The sequence below is a fragment of the Trachinotus anak genome, unplaced genomic scaffold, assembly GCF_046630095.1.
Source record: "Trachinotus anak isolate AG129_WGS33_773 ecotype Australia unplaced genomic scaffold, CSIRO_AGI_Tana_v1 ptg000009l, whole genome shotgun sequence".
In the NCBI taxonomy this organism is placed as follows: Eukaryota; Metazoa; Chordata; class Actinopteri; order Carangiformes; family Carangidae; genus Trachinotus; species Trachinotus anak.
This window is the reverse complement of record NW_027273860.1, coordinates 7,961,816-7,983,776: the sequence shown is the minus strand read 5'-3', so window position 1 is coordinate 7,983,776 and position 21,961 is coordinate 7,961,816. Positions and strand designations below refer to the sequence as shown.

The following is a 21,961-nucleotide window of genomic DNA, read 5'->3' as shown; positions in this document are numbered from 1 at the left end:
TATTGAGTAAAACCTAGAACATAGATTTACAGAGTAATGTATGAAGCAGGTGGTTATGAAATAGGTGGAAATTTAATGTGATTTTATGCTGTGATATGACCATGACATAGACAAAGATACCAAAAACATAAAGGGCTGCACACAACTAGTAAAGGTAACTCTTAAAAAGCCATGAAAGCGACACAAAAACTTTGTTTCTTAAATTAAAATATCAAAAGTAAACGATGGATATTTTAAAAAACAAGGAACCATGGAATCTATTTGTTGAACTAAATTTAATCCAAAGTTTTGACTCAATCCCAGCAGCTGAACACACCTGTGACGTCCTTTCTACAGTGGAAATGAAACACTGATTGGAAAGTTGCACTTGCAGGTTGCTTTGCTCTCACTTTCCCTGCACTGCTGCAAGGAAGCTGGCACCAGTTTTTTTAATCCATGAAAAAGGCTCGTTTTCAGTGACATTTGTGGTGACCTTGGCATCGTGCCCTAAAACTTTTGACCGATAGTTTAGCATAACAAATTTAGATTTATGAAGGACACAGAACATATCACAGCATAAAATTAGATTACAGGAATATTGGGGATAAAAGAATACATTACATGCAGCAGTAGAAGATAACTAAGTACATTCACTGAAGCATTGTACTTGAGTAAAACTTTGAAGTAGGTTCCATTTTAAGGACTGCAATCAATCATAAAAAATGATTTTAGGTAGGAAATGACAAATTAATGTGCAGACATTTCTGTTCCCCAAGTCTGTGAAATAATGTCAATTTGCACCACCTTCTCACACAAACTGACTAAAGCAAAATAGTATGAATTCTTAATAGTGTAAGTTCCTAAAATGGTGCCATTCCCCTTTGAGACTGGAGCAAAGTGAGAGGATGATTTATTGCTTGATTGTGCTAAGGTTATTACTTGGCAAACTGCTGCACAGGCAAGAAAAACATCTGAGAAAGAAATAAACATCCAGTTTATCTTGATTGATACAGTTTGTTTTATTTCTTTTTAGTAGCACACTACAGCTGACAGACCAACATATATATAAACACAGATACTGAAAGATGAAAAAATATATACCAATTTTATATGAAATTGTTTAAAAAATATAAGTGGAGCACAGAGCTGTGAAGAGAAAAGCTTTAAAAAAACAATGGCATTCAATCTATGAAACCACGTTATTCTTTTGGCCTGGATTAGTTGATCAACATTTGTTAACATTATCAATTCACAACATCTGAGACAAGACTTGAGTAATGGGTGTGCCATCAAGAAATAAACAGAGACGTGAAGCCAATCTGGAGAAATATGGCAAGTGCTTCTTCTCAGCTTGAGATTTCAATCCACAACATATGTCCGTGACAGCAAAGCAGATATTATGCTTCTGCCTTGATTTTTTTCCCCTAAAGACAGGAATTTATAAATCCAGAATTTCATTCAAGGTCTTCACAGAAGATTCAAAAATAAGCCTGTCAGAAAAAAGCCCACATAAAAAGTTTAGACATTACAGCTTAAACACCAAAAATCTATTCATTTATTTATCAACAGTTTTCAGAAGAAAACAACTGAACCATCTGATTTTCCTCCACTTACCCCTGGATGTCTCTGCTGTCTCCAGACGCGACTGCATGTTTGTAAAGCTGCTGCTGGACAGATGTGGCTGCTCTCTTCAAGCTTGCCTTAGATTGTCCTGCTGTAGAACGAAAACATTTAACATCTAAAAAACTGTAACATATCTTCATCAGCAAAAAGAGAAAATACCTGATATAAACATTTGATTTATCCTGGTCATTTATAAACCTTGCCTAGACTCATTTCCTCATGATGAATACCCACTGTGTTTGATGACAGCCAAGACGTGCAGGATGGCAGCCAGTTCATTCAGACTGCTGATGGCCTCAGAGTCCAGAGATGAGCTGACCTCTGTCAAAAATGCCCTAAAAGAAGCCCACATCAACAAACAATGCTTTTAAACTCTTGAATGTTAATTATGTTATGAAGTTAACGGTATGTTCGGTCAGGTCCAAGTCAGAAAGAAAGGGGCTGAGGATATTTAACCTGCTAACAGACGGTGATTTGAGGATGACCGACAGCAGGATGCTGGACAGGGGAGGCATGTCCTCCACTGACTCTGGCGTGATCACCTCTTCAGGATGAGTAATCTTTAAAAATACAAGCACAGCAGCTGACAACAATTGTTTAGGAACACACTCAGTAAGTCAAGCTTTTATCAGTTTGAGGACGTCTGAGATCTTTTCATTGCTACCATGCTCTTCCAGCTCATACCTTCTGGAGCAAATGTCTCTTCTCCACAATGATGATGGCAAAAACAGTAGAGAAGACACCGCTGAGAGGTGCTCTGTCCCACATTTCTGCCACTTTGAGGAACTCTGTCAGACCAGGCACAGCTGACTGACACAGCTACAGTCAAGGCAGAAAGACACAGGAAATCATTGTAACTGAGCAAGTTGTATAGTGCTGTGAAGCTGACTCCTGCAAAGACTGATGGTCTGTTTGTTGTATTACTACTAGGAAAACAACCAGTGTAGAGGCCATCAAAAATTATGTAAGAAATAAGCAATGTTCATGGAAAATAAGAAGTATACCTAATGCAAAAATTGAAAAATATTACAATAACAAATCTCAGTGCACCTGTTTTCCCTCCTCTGGTTCCTTCCTAAGGCGGCGAGCTAAGAGCTCTATAATCTTCTGGAAGATGTTGGCCACCACACCGAGAATGACTGTGGTTGCATCCTCCTGATTTTCTTCAGTCTGGTTAATGTTGTCATCGTCAGGTGCGTAACTATCTGCCACCTCCTTCAAAATTGGCAGCACAGCAGGAATACAGAGGTAACCTGCCTCTAAAAGCACAAAGGAAACACTCTCTGTAAAGATTTTTATTCAGGTAAAGAAATGCGATGCAAAAGGACTATTCTACGTTAGCTTCCGTTAAAAATCAGCTGTACTCACTTCGACAAATGCAACATACAAGCTCTTGCTCTGTACATCACTACAACAGACATATGAAACACTCACCTGAGAGAAGGATGAGCGAGCACAGGTGGAGGATTTGACCCTTGAATGTTTCGTCGCCCAAACCCACGAGCAAAACATCTCGGCATACTGTCAGGAAGCTCTGGTAAAACACATCACCATCATGATGAAGAAAAACGTTTTACACTCAAAGAAAGGGTACACTTTTGAAAATCAACAACAAATAGAGAGGACACCTAGTCTTAGGGGAACAACATTTCAGTGTAATGTTCATTTCTAATGTAGCTGGTGGCCCGTGGAAGGTGCCTACGATCCCCTACCACTACAGCAGCAGCCTTGTGGTGACAAGCTGAGAATAATGGCACAAATAAGGAAATAAAACCCATTTTAGTATGATAGTGTGAACAGGAGGAGGCATGTACAGTACAGAGTGCGTGTGGACTGGAGCAGAAAAATCTATGAAGAGTCTAAATTTACCGAGTAGAACTGAAAGTCCTGCAAGCAGGAGGCAAAAAGGCTCCACAAAGCTTAATGTTCTGGATAACACCATAACTCTGCGTTTTTATCTATACCATCAGTAGAGGCTTTTTATGGGGGAGTAAATAGGTAAATCAAAAATTGAAACTGGCAGTTAATGAACAAGGAGATATGATTTAATTTGTCGAAAGCCTGTATTTGCCTGCAGAGAAATGATCTTGCTTGGACTGACTTTACGATGCGCATAGATGATCTTACTGAAAAAATATTTTAGGAAATACAGATGCACTCCAGCATGACTCTCCCAACCATCCATCCATATCATCCACATCCCTCCCAAACCCCTCGCAGTGTAGTTTCACTATTGTGTTTAGTATCAACAGGCACCAGAAAGCTTCAGAAACATCCTACAAAGACAGTTCAGTGATATTAAGATGATAATGTGTGTGTGTCTGATTGTGTGGTGAAGTTATTTGCTCACAAAACCAAACACTTTCATTTACAGCTACAACAGGTGATATTTATATCTGAAAACATTAGCATCTTGTGAGACTTATGCAACAATAGAGAAATGTGCCATCTCCATCAATGGAGACTACAGACATTTTCTCCATTTGCCCAAATGAAATGCTGGTGTTTACTTTTATTTTAGCTTCACTGATTGTAGTCTGGCAACACATTAGATACTTAGAATATGCCCAACACATATTTGTTCGGGCTCAATCGACTCTTAGTGGATATTTTCCAGTTTCCAGTTTCCTGCTGCTTAAAACTGCAAAGCAAGTAAGATGGCTTTATAAAATGTGTTTACATTATTAATAGGAGTGCTCACCTCAGTTATCTGTGCAGCCAGTGGCTGCGACTTCTCTGAATCCCCCCCATCATCTGTGGTACGTTTAGCCAGGAGGGGCAATACCCTTTCAGCAATCCAAGCTGCCATATGCTCCAGGGAGAGCAAATAGTCTCGACTTTCTGAGGCCTAGGAAAGAAGCAAAATATTTGATTTCCTTTTTTCTTTAACTTGCTTTTATAAGTCAAGATAGGGATGCACTGATCCAACTTTTCTCACCTGATAAAGGTTCGGGGTGTCTGCCATTTACAAATCCAATATCACTTCTCTTTTTCATGAATTTAAATTCTGTATACCACAAATCCTTTCTATGTAAGGTAACAAGAGGATTCCTGGGGCACTAAAAACCTGAGTCGATATTAACAAAGATACTTTATTCAATGTGGACCAAAAACATTATGGGCAAAACCCAGTCTGCTTTATAGAAACAGTATCAGCATCAATCTTGCGTTTCTGATCGATACATGTCTCATTTAAGAAAGATAACAATTTCTATTTGAACACAAGAACAAAACATCCCAAAAGGGAACTACCTGAAAAACCTGGGCAATGAGTTTGAAGAGCAAAGGAAAAACATAATACATGCAAAATAAGAAACTCACATTATGTTGTAGATGTGCGCCAAGACGGCCATGGAACATGAAGGCTTTCAGTGCCGTCTCCAAGCTGGGCCTTTGAGGATCCTCTGTGGTGGAGCTCAGGTGAGCATACAGCACTGACTGTCGAGACAAGTACCACACTAAACTATAAATCTGACAGTAATCAAAGAGGAACTATTTAAGAAACAACATGTATGTATTGATATTAAAGTCATACGCAAAAGTATTTAGCAAGAATACATGGACTGATATATATATATATATATATATATATATATATATAAAAATATAAATATATTTTTTATACCTTCCAGTTTCCGAGAACTGTATGGAGCTGCTTCAGTGGTCTCTGACCAAGTGCCACGACTTTCTCTTGTGTTGAAGTGTGGCTGAACAGATACTCCAGGTAAGCCAGCGCCAAGTCTGGTTTGGCCTCCACCGTCTCCTGGATACGCACCTTTCGTTTGCTGTTAGCCTTCTCCTAAAGATGACGAGAGGGAGATTTCACCAAGAGTAACAAAGGATGTTAAATCTGGATTAAACCTCTCTTTCTTTCTTTTCATGAAATCTGAGACGTCCAACAAGTGCATTAAACACATAATACACGTTCAGCCCTTCCTGTCCATTTCCCAGCTCTTCGATGTTGTACTGATTTACCCCGTGCTTGGGCAGAGATTCAGTGAGCCATTCAGTGATGAGTTCAAGGATGTCAGCAGCCTGGCCCCAGCTACAGATGCAGTCTAACAGCTGGCTGTAGTGTGTTGGCACAGCTCCTGGGTCCATCCTCCTCAGCCTGGACAGAACGCCACAGCTGGGAATGAGAAAGCACCGTGAGGGTGACAGGTTAGACAGGACGACATCAATAAAAGAGAAAAGTAAAGTGAGCATAAAACATCACGTAAAATATGAAAAGTCAAATAAGACTGGGACAGAGATACAGACAGAAGATGCTCCACTGCTCACCTGAACGTTGGAACTGCAGCTGGAGGCATAAATGTGGCCAGTTGTATGAGAGGAACAGTACATCGCTCATCCTGACAAACAAATCGAGAAAGCCTCACTGCTATACTTGTTCATGGAAGAATAACTGACCGGAAAAATGCAAATAGTACAATACAACAGTCAGTACAGCTGATGTACCTCAAAGGCCTGGAAATACTTGGAGATGACATTTCCAAACTTGGCAAAAGTGTATTTCTGGGCCTCTTCATTTTGTTTCAGGGCCTTCTCGACACTTCTCCACAGGATGACCACAACCTCCAGCAGACTGGACACAACTGCCACGTCTTTCCCCAACTTCACAGGTTCAGCCTGCTGAGATCAAAATCTAGATTGGATCTCCATATACTCAGACTCATAGTATACACATACTTCCACAAGTATAGGCTGCCAACTACAGACAAGAGTTTTAGTTGATTAATTACATTAAATTAACTATTTTTATAATGTATTAATGTCTGTGTTATTTTTTAATTAATAAATCCAGACAATCGCAGGTTTCAACTTTTCAAATGTGAGGATTTTCTGCATTTCTCTATTTTTATAGAACTGTTAATTGCATATCTTTCGGCTTGATATCACAAGCAATTTGATGATTAAATGATCAAGTGAGATTAATTGAGAAATATTCTGCAAATTAATCAACAATGAAATTACAAAGAATTTTCATTAAAAAATACATCCCTAGGTCACTTTATGAGGTACATTAGATACACTACATAACAGTTCTGCCACATACTCAAATTCTGAGAGCTGTTAATCCAGCTAAACATGTTTATTACTGAGGTAGTAAGATGTTGTACTGGACTGTATTATATTGAAATGTAGTTAAATTACTACCGCTCAGTGTCAGTAGATATACATGGGAATGGGAATATGGATAGGACAAAGTTTGTGGAGCTGCATCTCTTACTGCGCTGTTCTCCTTGTTGCTGTCATTAATCTCAGTCAGGTCACAGTCAGCCTGGATACAGCTGTTCAGAACACGGCGAATGGCCAACATCAGCTTTACTGGAAAAGAAGAAATATTTTTTTTTCCACTAAGGCAAAAGGGATTAAATTAGAGATGGCTACTGCACATCAGATGTGACAAACAATATCTGTTACAAATGCAATGTGTTAAATAATTTTATATATACATATTGCTTCAGAAATTCTGCATGTGGAAAACAAATGTTTCAGTAACCTATACACAGCACTTACTTATGTTAGTTGGGGCTGTGTGTTTGTAAGCATACTGGTAGAACTTCCTGGCAGCCATAGGATTCATCTGGATGAGGGTGATACACCGACAGCACCACTCCCTCTCTGACTCATTGACAGGGAAGAAGGACTTGAAGAGCAGATCGACAACACGCTTGGAGACTGAACTGGAATCAATAGCCAGGCGGGCCAGCAGGTGGTCCATGTTGCACACATCCCAGAACTAGAGTGGTACACAAGGAGGAAAAAATAAGTGAAAAAGCAGCCTCCTTTTCCACTTGGCATTAACAAGCATTTTGTATCTGAATTGTGTCTTAGTGTTATTTGGCTGAATTACATCTGGATTAGCACCAAGCATTTAAATAAATCTTGAGTATAGATAATGAAATACTGCACTCCTGTACTGTACATCCTGTGACTCCATTTTTGACAAGTTTATGACTAAAACTAATTCCGACAAACTGATTTATGTTAACTTCCTTGTTGGAGCTGCACATAGAAGTTTATTTCCATGTGTCATCTGAGATATATCATGTCTTTGGCTCACCACCTTAAATAACAGAATCTGAGAAATACATTTTGAAAAACTGTGTTAATCACACAAGATAACATCAGAACTAGTAAGCTTGGTGACTTTTTAAAAACAATGTATTAAGCAGAAAGAAACTCTACACATGTTTTACCTTGGCAGCACGCACTGCTTTGACCTTGATAAGCATGTCCAGGAAAGCTGTGCGGACTTTTTCCGAGTTGTCATGAAGGCTGTACTTGAGAGTGGGCAAGAGTTTTTCTAGTAGTGGATGGCTGAGAGCGTTGTCCAGGACGATAGTCAGACACTGGGGAAAGCATTACACAAACCACAAGTCATTACATATCCCATTTACTGCCAACAAGTCATGCTAATTCTGCCTGCATGACAAGAATTCCTGATTACTTTCACTCATTACTGCCAGTTTGTTAGACATGTCCTCATGATAGATCTTGGATAAGATCTTTGGATGGGATCCTACCTTGAAGACTGAACAACGGACGTCAGGGGAGCTGGTGTCAGCCGCCAGCTCCATCACCAGCTTCTTCAGGAAGTCTGTGATAATTGTGGGAGGAAGAAGCTCCCAGCACTTAGCCAGGATCTTACAGACTCCCAGGGTGGCATTGGAGCGTACAGTGGGGTGAGGGTCTTCAAGGAGGCCCTGAGGATGATAGGCAGATGGTGGTTTTAGTTTCTCAAACTCACTACAAAAAGTGGTTGAATGGATTGAATGGTTCTCACCATTGCTGTGTCCAGCTGCTTTTGAATGTTCTCATCTATATTCTCGTTGCTCTGGTCCGGGTCATGGACTGGGAAGGCCTCAGTGAACAGCAGGGTGGCATTTGCACGTACCTCAAAGTTAGGAGCCTGAAAAAATCAAACGGAAATATGTCAGAGTAGGATAAAATATTAAGATACTAGTATGAATGTATTCTAAAATCTGTATGCGTACACTTAAAGCTTTCCAGAGAATGGGCCTGTAGAGATTATACAGCATCTTGTCCACTTTGTGACAGCCCTTCCTTGTGTGGAAATAGCTCAAAATCTATAAATGTGAGAAAGGAGATGAGAGATTAAACACACACAGTGTACTATACTGGGGTAAAATATTTAAAGCAGCTGGGTAATAAGCTTACCTGTCTGACTTTGGCGTGTACAGGAGATGCTCTATGAAGGAAGATGGCACACTGCATAAAATCCTGAATGCACGAGCTCTCGATCTGCTCCAAGAAGTCCCCGCTAGCCTTCTTCCATGCTCTGAAGTAGATCTCCATAATGTGAGCAGTCATGGTCCTGAACAAAAACAAGATCACAAGTATTAACATGAAGAGAAAGTTAACTTCTGTCAAACAGAGGAGGTAGTAGGTTTCTTACTTGCTATAAAACTCCAGCTGGTTTTTGATGGTGCCGTGAATAACCCAGATGAAATTGACGTTCCAGCTGAAAAGAAACACCAGGAATCGCTTTCCCTGTGACAACAACATATAATCAGGCTGACAGCTCAGAGAGAAAGACAATGGCTCATGCAAACACTGACTGCAGTTGAATATCACTCTACTCACATCATCATTTCTTAAGTAAATAGGACGGTGAAAACATTGAAGTAACAAGTTGATTATCTGCTTGTTGTCTTCTGATGTGTAGTCCAGACTCAAAAGCACATCATGGAGACCCCAGAGTCTTTGGATCTCAGCACCCTGACAATAGACACAAGATGAAGATGTTATACGTAACTGATATCAGGCCCCTAATCCCCAAGTCTTTTTTAAGCCATTAGTGCTCAACAGATGCTTGTGGAGTGCTTATGAGATATTACTTATAATATCACAGGAAACAAATAATCAGAAAGTAGAGCTTACTGACAAAAATATATCCTCAAGGCCCAACACACATATAACTGAGGTCATATACTGACCGGTTTCTTCAAAATGAAGCTCTTCTGCAAAGAGATGAGAAAAGCAGTGCGACCAAACTTTTCTTTCTCTTTAAGCCCTTTCTTCCACCAGGCCTCACACAGTGTGTGGACATGGAGCTGCAGAGGTGCATCTGAGACAGGCAGTGACACCAGAACAACTGAGGGAAAGACGCAAGGAGAAATCAGAGACTAATTCCATGTAGGGTACAAACAAATGTAAAACAGCATAATGCAAAAAGAAAGATGAGCAACAACACCCACCATGAAGTTTGTGGGCAATTTCCAGAAGGGTACTGTAGGTGTCACCATCTTGTAAAACCTTTAGAGACAATAAAGCCACCAGTGCCACACCGTCCACAACAGCCATGACATGTTTCTGAAGGAAAAATAAATAAGGAGATGTTCACAAAAAGTAAAGTATTAGATGCAAGCAAAACTATGTGGTTTGTGATCCATGCATAGATCACAATCTAAAATGTGATAGAGAAAAAATACCACAAAACAGGAATGCTTCACGTTCTCCTTATTTGTATATTTCAAAAATAAACAGCAATAAAAGAAACACGTGGAAGATGACTAGCAAACTCACAGGGTCTTTTGCTGACTCCATCTCCATGCCCTCCTCTCTGCCCTCCTCCCAGTGCTCTGGAGGTAACTCCTGCAACACGTCCTGAAGGAGTGAGGCCAGTCTTCCCCACAGAGCTTCCCTGTGGTCTCTGGGCATCTCCTGCACCACCTCCTCCACATCGAAGGGCTCAGCTTTGTCCTTCTGCTCAACAACACAGATAGGAGGAGGGAGCAGAAACAACTTGATGCACAAATATCAAATCTAATAGCTACAAAAATCACTCATTTGCAGAAACTGTCAGGTGTAATGGCATTTAAAAACAAAAATCAACAATTAAGTCACAATCGGTGTTTGAGACTTTGCGACTTCAATTTAATTGACTTTACAAGCACTACAGCTATGTTATTTTCTGTGGAACAAACTGAGTCAAATACAAGAGCCCGGAAAAAAATCGATTATGATACTAAAAGGAGTGTGTGCAGGTTATTTCTCAAAAATTAAGTTTCAACGCAGGGCCTCCTAGGTGAACACATCATGAGTCGATATTATCTTGTGTGAATTTACTTACGTGAAGCTGGATAAAATGTAGGAAGTCCTCTACATTTTCTTTGCAAGCGGCTTCTAAAAATGCTTCTCGCTTGGACATATTTTCGGGTTTTTGACGTGAGGATTTCCAGTCGACCTGCGATGAAAAAGTCAAGTTAAATGCTATTTATGCTATTTTAGCTAACCTAGCTGTCCAGCGTTACTGTAACAGCACCAAAACAAATACGACAGTTAGTTTGTCGTTAGCGTTTAAAGTTTTGTTAGCGAACCGTTAATCCAACTCCGTCTGTTCTTACTGGTAGTATTACGCCTTCTCATCGCGAAAGTGTAAAATGTACAGCAATAACTTAATTTGTTACCTTTTATTTCTACTTTCGTGAGCCAGAAAAAGCCGAATGACAACCAGCCATAACAACACTGAACCCGCGCAAATTTGGATGATCGTTGCGTCATGACGTCGTACGTACGTCTTTTTCTTGGCGGTGACGTTGAGTTGTAGTTCGCTTCTTCTGCCACTTGATGGCGACAAATCACTGAATATGTTTTGTTGTTTTCTGTTACAGGTCGAGGTTTTTAACAGGGCCTCGTCTCCACAATGGCCTTATAGTTGTTGATTTCATTTTTCTATAGGAAATCTCTCTTATCGATTAGACCCCAGTCCTTAAGGGAAATTATTCTGAAAGGTCACAGCTGGCAACATACACAAACAAATCTAAACATAACATGCAATAAACACAATATGCAGTAGTTCAGGCAAATTTTATGTCCATGTAAAGTAAATACAATACCTGCAGCAAAAATACATGGAAAATATAATCAAATGTTCATGCACTGTAACTACTGCGTGAAAAAAAAAAAAAAAAAAACAGTTTGGAAATATTCTGCATTGTGTGGCAGCCATTGGCACCACAAACATGTCACACATAGGGGGAAAAATTCCACTAAATAATAGCAAATTCAGTCATTTTAGTTCAGTCACCCAAGAAAGTGAAACTGGAAAGAGGCTGACTTCTACATCAGGACAAATCTGGCCTCAGTATCCACCATGGACCACTTCAAGAAACACCAGGCAAGGCTTTTGGAACAGCCCACACAGTCATGAGCAGCACTGGAAATCTGTGTGTAAATCGTAAACATGCTGTGTGTGCAAGTGGGTGAGTGGGTGAATGTAGGGCGCCCAAACGTTTTCTTTTTTGGAAGTTGATAAAATAAAAGGTGTATTCACATTTGAAGAAAGGCTTATCTATTATCCAGTTAGCTGTTATGTTTACCTTATCCCATGCATTAGCAGTTGTATTTACTTCTTTCATCATCAAAATATGTCATTTGCCAAGGGGCAACTGCCTCATGTTTGCATCTCAATTGTAAATAATTAATAGTCTTTGTTGCTGGACAGAAGGACCAACCTCTAAAAACAAGTGAGACGATTTTCAGAAGAGAAACCATTTATTTTTCAAAAACCATGAGGCATCATATCATTCAAAATAATAAGATTAAGAAGGCAAAAATTACATAGTGTTTTTTTTTTAAGGCACAGGATAGATAACAAGAAAAATATTTAAAAGCTCCAACAAACAGTTATAACTGCATGGCAAAACATGTACAAGCCTATGACACAGCAGTGCCATCTTAATTCTCACAGCCCTGCTCATAAAATGCAACAATTGTTGCCTCTGTTCATATTTTTTATTTTTATTTTGCTCAACTCACATTTGGTTTGAACAATAGTCAAAGCCTCATTCAAGTATCCTTTATTCATATTATACAGCACTTGTTCATAGCCCTAAAATGCCCCCAGGTCTTCAGTATCTGAGACAATGTTCAGAACAACCACTATTGCACAAAGTCCTCTTAAAATAAACAGAGCAATCATTTTATTCTTTGCATATATGCATTCCATGTTTGTAATCAAGCATAAAGTACAATAAGAGGTAAACAATCAAATAACACTCCATGACAAAAAATATCAACGTCAAGACTGCTACTTAAGCCTACTTTTGTGATTGTATCTGTTCCTTTGGTACGAGTTTTCTCACATGACAAAAACAGAATTTGTCACATTTTAACAATCTGGACAGAAAGCAAAAACAATTTTGACAGATTTCAACATCATTTCCTTTAAGGAAATATAATGCCATGAAAACCCCTGCAAATTCTCCTCACCATGTATTAACAACTTGATATTTACACAAAACACTGAAAACAGAGACAAGGCAGTTAGTGTGTTTCATTACAATATGTTAAAATATCTTCCAATCGTGATCAATCATAAAACAATAACAGGAAATGTTTGAAAAACATGCGTGCTGAAATAAGTCCTGAAAACTACATGAAAAATATACATGAAAACAACAAAATGATGTGCCCTTATAGTAACAAGATCACTATATTACAGCAGAGAGGAGGTTTCACTATGTGAGGAGGGGGTCTTCTTGAATCCTTGTTATGCCTTGAGATGACAGTCCATCTTCACTCAAATCATACCTGCAAGAAAAAAAACAACAAAATTATACATTTAAGCACTAAAACATGTCGTTTATTACACAAAGAAATCCCTTTATATTGTACAGGAGAAAGATAAAATACAAGTTTACCACTGTGTCCATCCTCTGGATATATCCTCCCCACTTAAATCTACCAGCACCTGCAATTTTGAAAAAAAATTGAGAAATAGATTAGGTTTTATAGAACTTGGGACTGGCTCTGCTGCTAGTAAATACTCATAATGACAGCCAGAAACAATAACCTTTCCCAGGAGCCCTTTGTGTTTGGACAGGATGCTCCCTCCATTCTTCACTGCTACATCCAGAGTTCGCCTGTGGAGCTCCACCATAGAGACAGTAAACTCAAACCTACAGACACACACAAGTAAACACATATTTTATGACACCAATCTATCATGGAGTAATTACTCAAGTTAAAATAACTGATACTGTTACTTAGATAAATTGTTAATTTGAATAATTGTTGTGGTACTAAATTGGTTTTCTTAAAAAAAGGCTGGCAAGTCTTCCTAAAGGCAGTATCAGGCTGGAGGAGGCGCTTATCCAAAAGCTCAATTAGATCTGATGTTAAATTCATGAGGCAAGAGATTTTGTTGGAGCTTTGGAGCCTTATAACTCAACTGTAAACAAAAGTGTCCAACAACTAATACAAAACCGTGGGGATGGATTCAACACTAACTGCCCATGATATGTATGTGTCTTAGCTCCAAGTTGCCATGGTTTCACTGTAAACATTACACATTTCGATAAAATAATAATTAGGTGCTTTTGAAGTTAATGTAGCTTGTGAGGTTAATGTTTGGAGGTTTGGAGAATCCAAGAAAATCGTTAAGTCATAAAAGTAGCTCCAAAGGTCTCTTAAAATAGAGTCAGCCATCAAATTAATTCAATAATGACATAACTACAAACTGCTTCAATTCATGGTTGAAGCATCGGCAAACCTTTAAACATTTGAGATACAAAACACCTTTGTACAGCACAGCAACAGCACACATCTGAACGCTAACGCTAACGCTAATCTTTAAATCTCTAAACCCACGTTTGATCATAAACAGGGTTAAGGGTCCTTTTCATCGTGCTGGTCTTCCTCCTCCCCGTCCGGCTCTTGTCAGGCAGCAAATAGAGGCGGATGAAGGGATCCGAGCCGTCTTTGGTGAAGGCTATCAAGTTACTGAGGACACACAGGACAAAACTGTTTCACGCACGTGTTGCCAGGCACATGTTGTTCAGGTTAACCATGCCTATTTATTCTTCAATGTATAGTATAGTTCCACACAGGAGCAAGATGGTGCATGCTAAAGAATCCCTACCCACAAATCATAATAATTTATGACCAAAAACTAAGGACAGAAGTGGTCTACCTTTCAAAGCAACAACACATTTTAATTTAGGGTATGGTGGCTGTTGTGGACCTCACCGGCAGGCGTGCACCACCACAATCAGTTTGTTCCTCTGGGAGCTGTGTCGAACAGTCAGCTGGACCTCACCCAGGGGGTACTGGCTGGGGGCCGAGCCACTATTAACACATAAGAGTCAGTCAGACATTGCAGTGGAATTTATACAGCACATGTGGAGATCAATGTATGCAGAAATAGATGGATAGCTTCACAGGTAGTTACATAAAATATTAATAAAGGTACATATTCAAACAAATCAAGGTGACATTTCAATTAGGAGAAAAATAATATGATCCCTGAAATGAGGCACGTAAAAGCCAGAAAAGAAATAAAAAAAACGTGGAGCAATGCATCAGAAACAGTTGTAAAAATAATATCTCATATCTGTTATTTACTTCTGCAGCTGACGAAGCCTTTGCTGAAGCTCCAAAGTGGCAAAAGGCAGGGAGATATCTGAGGCGAGGCTGGGTGTGGACTCATTATGAGGCAGGTGTTTTTGGGAACTGGATATGCAGGTGCTCAGGCTGGAGGTGCTGCGAAGAGGGCTGGCTGAGTACGGCTCGCCGTCCCTGTGCTGGAGGGTGAGGGTGGAAGCGTCTATAGGTGGTGGGGTTGTGGGTGGAGGCAGCGGGGAATCTGAGGCTGACCGTCTCTGGCAGGGGGCTGTTGTTGGCTGCGGGGCACTGGATTTCCTGACCTGGACGGAGGAAGGCTGGTCGGAGGATACCTGTTTCTCAAGGGACAGGATCTACGGAAAGACAAGACAGGAGGACATTACTGGAAAATGATTAACACAAACTAAAGCTAAGTACTGGAATAGCATGCTGTGTATGTTCTAACTTTCCTTTCTTTAACTTTTAAACAGAATGTGCTTAGTTAGGTGGTTTTACACACAATCTTATGATTTGTTAAACTTATCCTTAAGACATATAATTTCTTGTAAAGTCGTATTAATACTGGTGATGTGAAACCTTTCAGGTATTTTCAAGGTTGTCTATGAAGCACCTCAGCCAAATCTGTTTTTATAGTACTATCTGTCTTTCTAAGATGGCTCCAAAAGGTCCCTGAGGCTTTATCTGTTATGAACCCTGATATGTCTGATAGGCTGTGTTCCACTAAACAGAAACCTATTTCAGAGCATGTCAATATTTTTTTTTCATTTGATCAGTTGTGGTTCAATACAAGATAATGCACTTAGTTTCAGTGTCGTGAAGGGCAATGCAATTTATTTGCTACACTAACCTGTTTTTTTGGTTTTTATGGATTTGTGGTAACTGAACTTATGATATTAAGAAGAATGTAAACATTGGCATGACAATTTCATGTAATGGTAAAGGCACCTGAATGAAATGAGTGAACATTATGAACTTTTTCAAAGCAATGCAACACCGCAATCAACCCTTTTGCTAAACCCCTCCCCTCCAAAAGTGATTGTCCAATCATAGTTTAGCAAATGAATTAAGCATAGCAGGTCCATCAAGCTTTAGATTTCACCACTTGCTTAAGTATAAGCAATGCTGTGCATGTGAAGAGTTTGGAGGGTAGAGTTTTTTTAAGCCTTTCCAAAACCCAAAACACAAGAACCAAAGTGTAAGGGATGGATTACAACGGTGTGTTTATAACGCACAATTATCATGTCCGGTTAACTAGCCTAATATTTACAGGAGCTAGTAGCAAGCCTTACTCAGAAGTCCAAGGAGCACATAATTAACTGACGATGTGAAGTTACACAATGTGGTAAAAAAGAAAATCAAAGCAAGCACAACCACTAACTTGTATTTTCTGACTGGGTGAAAGCCAGAGTTTTATGGCAACATTAGCAGCTATGTTCACTCTTTATTGGATTAGTGGAAGTCTACATTCCAGCCACCGCGTTCAACAGAGGCTGTTACGAATTCAATCAATAATTCTCAATTTATAGTTTCCACTGCAACACTGGCTTCATTACAACTATAATTTCAGATGTACTGAACCACTTTTTACATGACTTGTCAAAATTGTCCCTGTTTGAATTAGCAGAACATAACGCACAGAGGACCAGTGAGAAGTGAAGCAGACACATTTTTACCCTCAAGGCCATTTTAAGTTTGACGGAGGAGCTGGGCCCGGAGTTCCTGAGAGGAAAGCACTGAGTCAGCGTCAAGTCCTCCTCCACCAACAGTCTGCTCAAAGGCACCGTCAAGTTACCCAGAGTGCACTTGTGCTTGTCATCCTTTACCTGTGCATTAATAAAGAAGAAGATCTGCTTTAAGACAAGTCAGCTATTTCCACTGTTTGGAGCACTTCTTATAAAAAATACATGTTATCATGTGCCATTATGAAGCATTACCTCCACTTCGAGTTCCTGTCTCCTGGGATTGTGAACAAGGAATGAGAAACAGTCTTCCCACAGAGGCTCCTTAGTCTTGTACCTGATCTATATGGGCAGACAGGTTTGTTAGTCGTTATTTAAAAGACACTTGAGAAATCTGTCAGTAATGCTGTCACACATTAGAAAGTGCTGTATTTTGAATTCTGAATATCAATAATAAGATACTAATGCTGTAGATATGCAGCTATTCACTGAAAAAAACTCATACCCTGATATCTGTATTATGTTTTTATTTACTGTGTATTTTTAGGTCTACATATTTACATATAGTTTGGTCTACTGCTGTTACTTCTGTAAACCTTTGCAAAGAGTTTATGCTTTTATTTTGATTCTTCTGTTTTTATTTGTCTTTTAATTTTATTTACGTCAGCATTTTAGTTCTTTTAGAAGTTCTACTTTATACAATAATACTGTTTACAACCTCTAATTATCACTGCTGATAATTAGCGTTTCATAATCTACCATTTGATGTGTCAATTAGCCAGTTTTCATGCAACATTTATTTCCATTAAGAAATAGTTAGGACGCTGATAGGTTTTTCATTGTTTTGGCTGTGTACTTTAGCTAATTAGATTTTAAATGAAGCAATGACTATGAGCTTTAAGGATCCAGGTCCATGTTAAGTAAACAGTGGAGGTCTTGACTGTCTTTTCATACCCATTTTTAGGACAGTGCAGCAGGATAGCAATCTTAAAAACAGTATACCGTGACAAAGGTGACCAATGAGTTTTTATAGCCAACCAGCTGACTGTTTGTGACTGACCAAGACAGTCATCTGACCTCAGTCCAAATGAACATGTGTTTAACTTGCTGAAGACCAGGCTGAAGGCAAAAAGCCACAGAAACAAACAATAAATGAAGATATCAGCAGTACAGGCCCAGGAAAATGTCACAAGAGAACACACACAAAGTGTCTACTGATGTTTATTGAAGTCTGATGCAACAAGACAAATACTTCACAACCACATACACAATTGTTCCTTATTGTACTTGATTAGACTTGTTCTCAGGACTGAATGGGGGCACACAGTTCAGAATGAAAGATTGATAACATCACACAATATGCCAAGATGACCCCACGCACCTGTAATACCTGAAAACACCTGTGTGTGTGTGTGTGTGTGTGTGTGTGTGTGTGTGTGTGTGTGTGTGTGTGTGTGTGTGTGTGTGTGTGTGTGTGTGTGTGTGTGTGTGTGTGTGTGTGCTGGGCTTTTAAATATGATGACTTTATTTAACCCTAATGTTTAACCTGGTAAACCTCTATAAAAACCCAAAAACCTACTTTTTAACAGCTCAAAGCTTCATGATTTCATGAGAGTTGCTTTTAAACATGATTTTGAACTAGTGACAGTTCAAAAGCCCTCAACAGAAAATGACCCAATACTTCTGTTTGGGCTCTCTCTGTGTTGATTTTACAGTTAATGTTAATATTATTAAACATAGAGCACTGGAGTGAGTGGAACCCGAAACAAGATTGAAGTTAAGCAAAAGCCTATGAAAAAAGTCTATGTTTAGGCTAATTTGGAAAAGGCCAATAAAATTCATTCCACCTGATGTGGGTCATCAAATTATAGCTTAGACCCAGCTCATTATTTCATTGTTTCATTTCAAATCCTACAGACCAAAGCCAGTTTAACTCAAAAATATTACCATATATTATATTACTAAACTACACAAGAGGTCTAAGGTAACAAGCCTCCCTAAAACCATTACATGCTCTCAGTAAAATGCAGGATCAGCAAGAACTTGGTCCACTGAAGTGTTTCTTCTTCCTGAATAATTTCCCTTTTGAACTCTATATCGACATGTCTCATGAGAAATGGTAGGTAAACACATTTAATGTCAGCATAGAAACACTTAACAGCAGACACTTAACGGTTTGCTGGTGGGTGGTTATAATTCCTCATCTTATTTGCTTGTACGACCATTTTCAGTTCATCTTTTTTTTAATTGCACAGTCAGGGGGAAGTACTCTGTAACAGAAAACTCCAGGAAGGGACAGGTAAAGTGTTGTTTGGACTTTAATATGCAACTGTGTGTGAATGAATGTGAGATAGTCTGGTTAAAATAACTGCCATAGTAATTCTTTAGTTGTCCAAATGCTTTTTACAACTTATAAAATAGGAGGAATGAAAATCACCAGCAACAAATTCAATTTTTATTCTTTTTCTCAAAACCTCAAATTGATTCATCGTTCTCGGAGTACAAAGCCAGAACAAAACGGGACAAGACAATCAGCGTATGTGACTCACCTTACTCTCATGTGTTTTGTGTCCAACAGTGAATTGGACGTAAGGGCTGGGCTCAGTGCTGCTCTTCTTTGCAGACTGTTAGAGAGTCAGAGAGAGACATGTTAGCTGAGTCTCCTCACTGTGACACACAATGCATAACCGTCGGTAACGGACAACATAATTACACCCAAACTAAAACATCAATCACAATCTTGAGACTCTGTATCAAGCGCACCATGGTCAAAGAGTATGTAGTTCAGAAGGGAGGGAACATTACCATGTGTTTTGACACGCAGGGCTGCAGGCTGAGAGGCTACCAAGGGGACTGTCAAGCCTTGTCTCCTCTGCAGTCTAATTTTAGTATGCTCGGTTCTGACAGCTAAGTATTATTCAGTATTCCTTGCAGAATAATAATACCCTACTCTACAAGCCAGGGGCTATAACAATGGTGGGAAAGTCTTAACTTACTTGTTAACCCATCCGTTCACATGAGGATAGTGCTTAAATTTGACATCTATTTCGCATCAACAGTAGAATTAAGCTCCACATTGTACACGCAGGCTGCTTAACACAATGCCACCCTTTAATATGCTACAACTTGAACTGAGAAGGCACTTAGCATAACATTATAGATATTATATATTTGTATTTAATGTGCTAAAATGCCATTCTGTTGGCAAGAGATTTATGGTTATTGAGCAGTTTAAGTTGTAGGACAGCCGATCAAATCTTTTCTAAAGATTGGAAAAACATGACCCACGGCTGTTTGTACAGCCCTGAGGGAATAGCCTTAGGTGAAAGGCAGCCAATCAAATTTTGAATCTAGTGACCAACAGGGAGGCCCATTAGACTTTCACTAAGGTGTAAAGGCAAACATCAAAGCTGTGAAATCTTTCCTGGCAGAGCTATGGTGTTTGATGTAACATAGACTTGTCTGTTTTCCACACACACGCAAAAACGGTGCCTAATCCCAACAATGGCCACGCATGTGAATCAGTAAAATGCAGCATTTGTGGTTGGAAAAGTGTGCAAAGGTTCAAAACCTTCTGCTGATTCCTCAACAAGATTTGGTTCTTTTCAACGTGGTGATGAAGAAATTATTTTGCACTGAAGTATCCTCAAAGAGACATGTGTTCAGATAATATAATAATCTCTAAATTTCTTTTCTGATGGCAAAAGACCTACAAGAAGACACTGTCACAGATAAGACTTCCAAACCTCCAAAAGCTACTGCACACTTTATAAAGTGTTGTCAGAGACGAAGCAGGTTAATATTTAACAGGATAGCAGCTAGTTTGGAATGAACTGGTAAGGTTTGTACTTCAGTTGCCCTATAATGCCACAAAAAACCTGACACCTGATGCAGCTGGTGCAATCTGTTTCATTGATTGTTGGACTAATGTTGCACTGAGGGAGCGCCACTGTGTGTGACAATGGGAGGCTAGAAACTTCTTGGAAGTGTCAAAACAAGAAATGGCTCTTGGTAACTGGAAAAATACAGCAGATGATTTCTGAGTAAGAGTTGTGTAACCTGAGAGAACTTGGTTATGAACAGCTGTGTCGTGTATCACCTACCAATGCTGTGACTGCTAAACAAGATAATCATAGTTGTTATGGTAGTGGTTAACGGGCCTAATGCAGAAACATTCATTGTTTCTACCTTTGCCTGCCTCTTCCCAGCTGTAATAAACTGTATGTAAAATGGATGTTAAATGTAAAGTTTTCTCACGTTATAATGCCACCCTCAGTGCCCAGTGTATCTGTACATTTGTCTGGCAAACATACAGTGAGGAACCCACTACACACGGCAGCCCAACAAGCATAACAAATGCAGTAATCCTGGCCTGACAAGTTTGGGCTCCTGATCCTAAGATCCAACATGAGGTGGACATTATCAGCTTCTACATCTAGTAACACAGGTTGGGTTGCTCTGTATGTTTGCTGCTGAAAACCTTTAACCCAGTTATGCAACAAAAGTTGTCCACAGTTTCAACCAACCATAAAGATGAAATAGTATTTAGTAATATTTGAGTGCAACTTTACACTTTTGTATGCACGATCACGCGTGCTGGGAAAATCATGTATCATTCCAAATGAGAAGAAAGGGGTGTACAGCACAACCAGGGCATAAAACAGAGAATGCAATCATCCATCTTCATGCACATTTTTGAAAAAAGACAATTCTTGTTTGATCACATCACAATCACATGACGTTGGATGGTGCACTTGAGGGCCGACACGGATGAGACACAGGGTGTAAAGCACATGCAGTCCATTTTTCCCACATTACCTTCAGGGCCTTAAAGACTGAGACTTGCTTCAACCCGTCATAGGTGAAATCTGACAGGTTGCTCTTTAAGCCACAAGGAGATTTGGGGGAGAAAATAACACCCAAAGTTAGTAGGACAGGAGTGACTCGGCATGGTTAAGAAACATGAGAGGAATCCAGAAAAATATGTTGTATATGTTATATGGCAATGAAACATGAATAATATGGGTAGTAAAGAAAAAGTAGTGTGATGGTTGTTATTTTTGACACTGCAGGAAGCTAACAAGGAAAGCACAGGTCAGAATAATGAGGGTATTTCCAACAGGGACGACTAGGAAGTGCTAGTTTGAGAGACAGATTGACTTTTTTTAACAAGCTAAGGACTTTCTGTATCTGTGCAGTCACACTCTAATTGGTCCACTAATGCAGACAGAGGTCATTATGAACTCTGCCAGTGAGCTCTTGGTAGATAATATTTCACCCTTGAACTAAGTACCAGATTCTGCAGA

At 39.4% G+C, this 21,961-nt stretch overlaps 2 protein-coding genes across 6 annotated transcripts in view; both read right to left on the bottom strand.

Moving 5' to 3' along the window:
• Nucleotides 1–979: 979 nt before the first annotated feature.
• ncapg2 (non-SMC condensin II complex, subunit G2) lies at nt 980–11,158 on the bottom strand. Of its 3 annotated transcripts, none has more exons than XM_071484992.1 (27): nt 11,040–11,158; nt 10,703–10,816; nt 10,156–10,335; nt 9,828–9,942; nt 9,567–9,724; nt 9,214–9,348; nt 9,026–9,120; nt 8,788–8,944; nt 8,604–8,696; nt 8,393–8,518; nt 8,133–8,312; nt 7,806–7,958; nt 7,123–7,345; nt 6,833–6,930; nt 6,061–6,234; nt 5,884–5,954; nt 5,578–5,731; nt 5,228–5,401; nt 4,924–5,040; nt 4,304–4,450; nt 3,037–3,136; nt 2,653–2,861; nt 2,287–2,421; nt 2,059–2,162; nt 1,837–1,937; nt 1,594–1,693; nt 980–1,469 (listed from the first exon to the last, which is right to left on the bottom strand). In XM_071484992.1, exons 2-27 carry the CDS (start codon nt 10,778–10,780, stop codon nt 1,418–1,420), a joined length of 3,429 nt encoding a protein of 1,142 aa, XP_071341093.1. In that variant the 5' UTR covers nt 10,781–10,816; nt 11,040–11,158; the 3' UTR covers nt 980–1,417. The 3 variants fall into 3 exon arrangements, with proteins under 3 accessions (XP_071341093.1, XP_071341095.1, XP_071341094.1); XM_071484994.1 differs by having other exon boundaries at nt 1,280–1,469; nt 1,594–1,690; XM_071484993.1 differs by having other exon boundaries at nt 1,280–1,469; nt 6,061–6,231.
• A 949-nt stretch (nt 11,159–12,107) lies between these two features.
• Nucleotides 12,108–21,961, bottom strand: part of esyt2b (extended synaptotagmin-like protein 2b) — a 33,797-nt gene continuing 23,943 nt past the window's right edge. For 2 of the 3 annotated variants that reach the window (XM_071484997.1, XM_071484995.1), the window contains 9 exons: nt 19,205–19,279; nt 16,911–16,997; nt 16,650–16,799; nt 14,977–15,329; nt 14,602–14,700; nt 14,224–14,355; nt 13,427–13,532; nt 13,275–13,324; nt 12,108–13,164 (listed from right to left, as the gene is read on the bottom strand). In XM_071484997.1, the coding sequence (XP_071341098.1) occupies nt 13,092–13,164; nt 13,275–13,324; nt 13,427–13,532; nt 14,224–14,355; nt 14,602–14,700; nt 14,977–15,329; nt 16,650–16,799; nt 16,911–16,997; nt 19,205–19,279 (1,125 nt within the window). In that variant the 3' untranslated portion in view covers nt 12,108–13,091. Of the gene's footprint in view, nt 13,165–13,274; nt 13,325–13,426; nt 13,533–14,223; nt 14,356–14,601; nt 14,701–14,976; nt 15,330–16,649; nt 16,800–16,910; nt 16,998–19,204; nt 19,280–21,473; nt 21,537–21,961 lie in introns of all 3 variants that reach the window. The other variant, XM_071484996.1, reaches the window with a different exon arrangement.

Bases quoted from the DNA above. Each gene is read 5' to 3' on its own strand.
- ncapg2 (XM_071484992.1), bottom strand. From the start codon at position 10,780: ATGTCCAAGCGAGAAGCATTTTTAGAAGCCGCTTGCAAAGAAAATGTA. The intron at 8,945-9,025 runs GTAAGAAACCTA...GTTTTTGTTCAG, and splicing joins CAGCTGGAGTTTTATAGCAA to GACCATGACTGCTCACATTA. The intron at 1,470-1,593 runs GTAAGTGGAGGA...TTTTTCTGACAG, and splicing joins GACAGCAGAGACATCCAGGG to GCTTATTTTTGAATCTTCTG.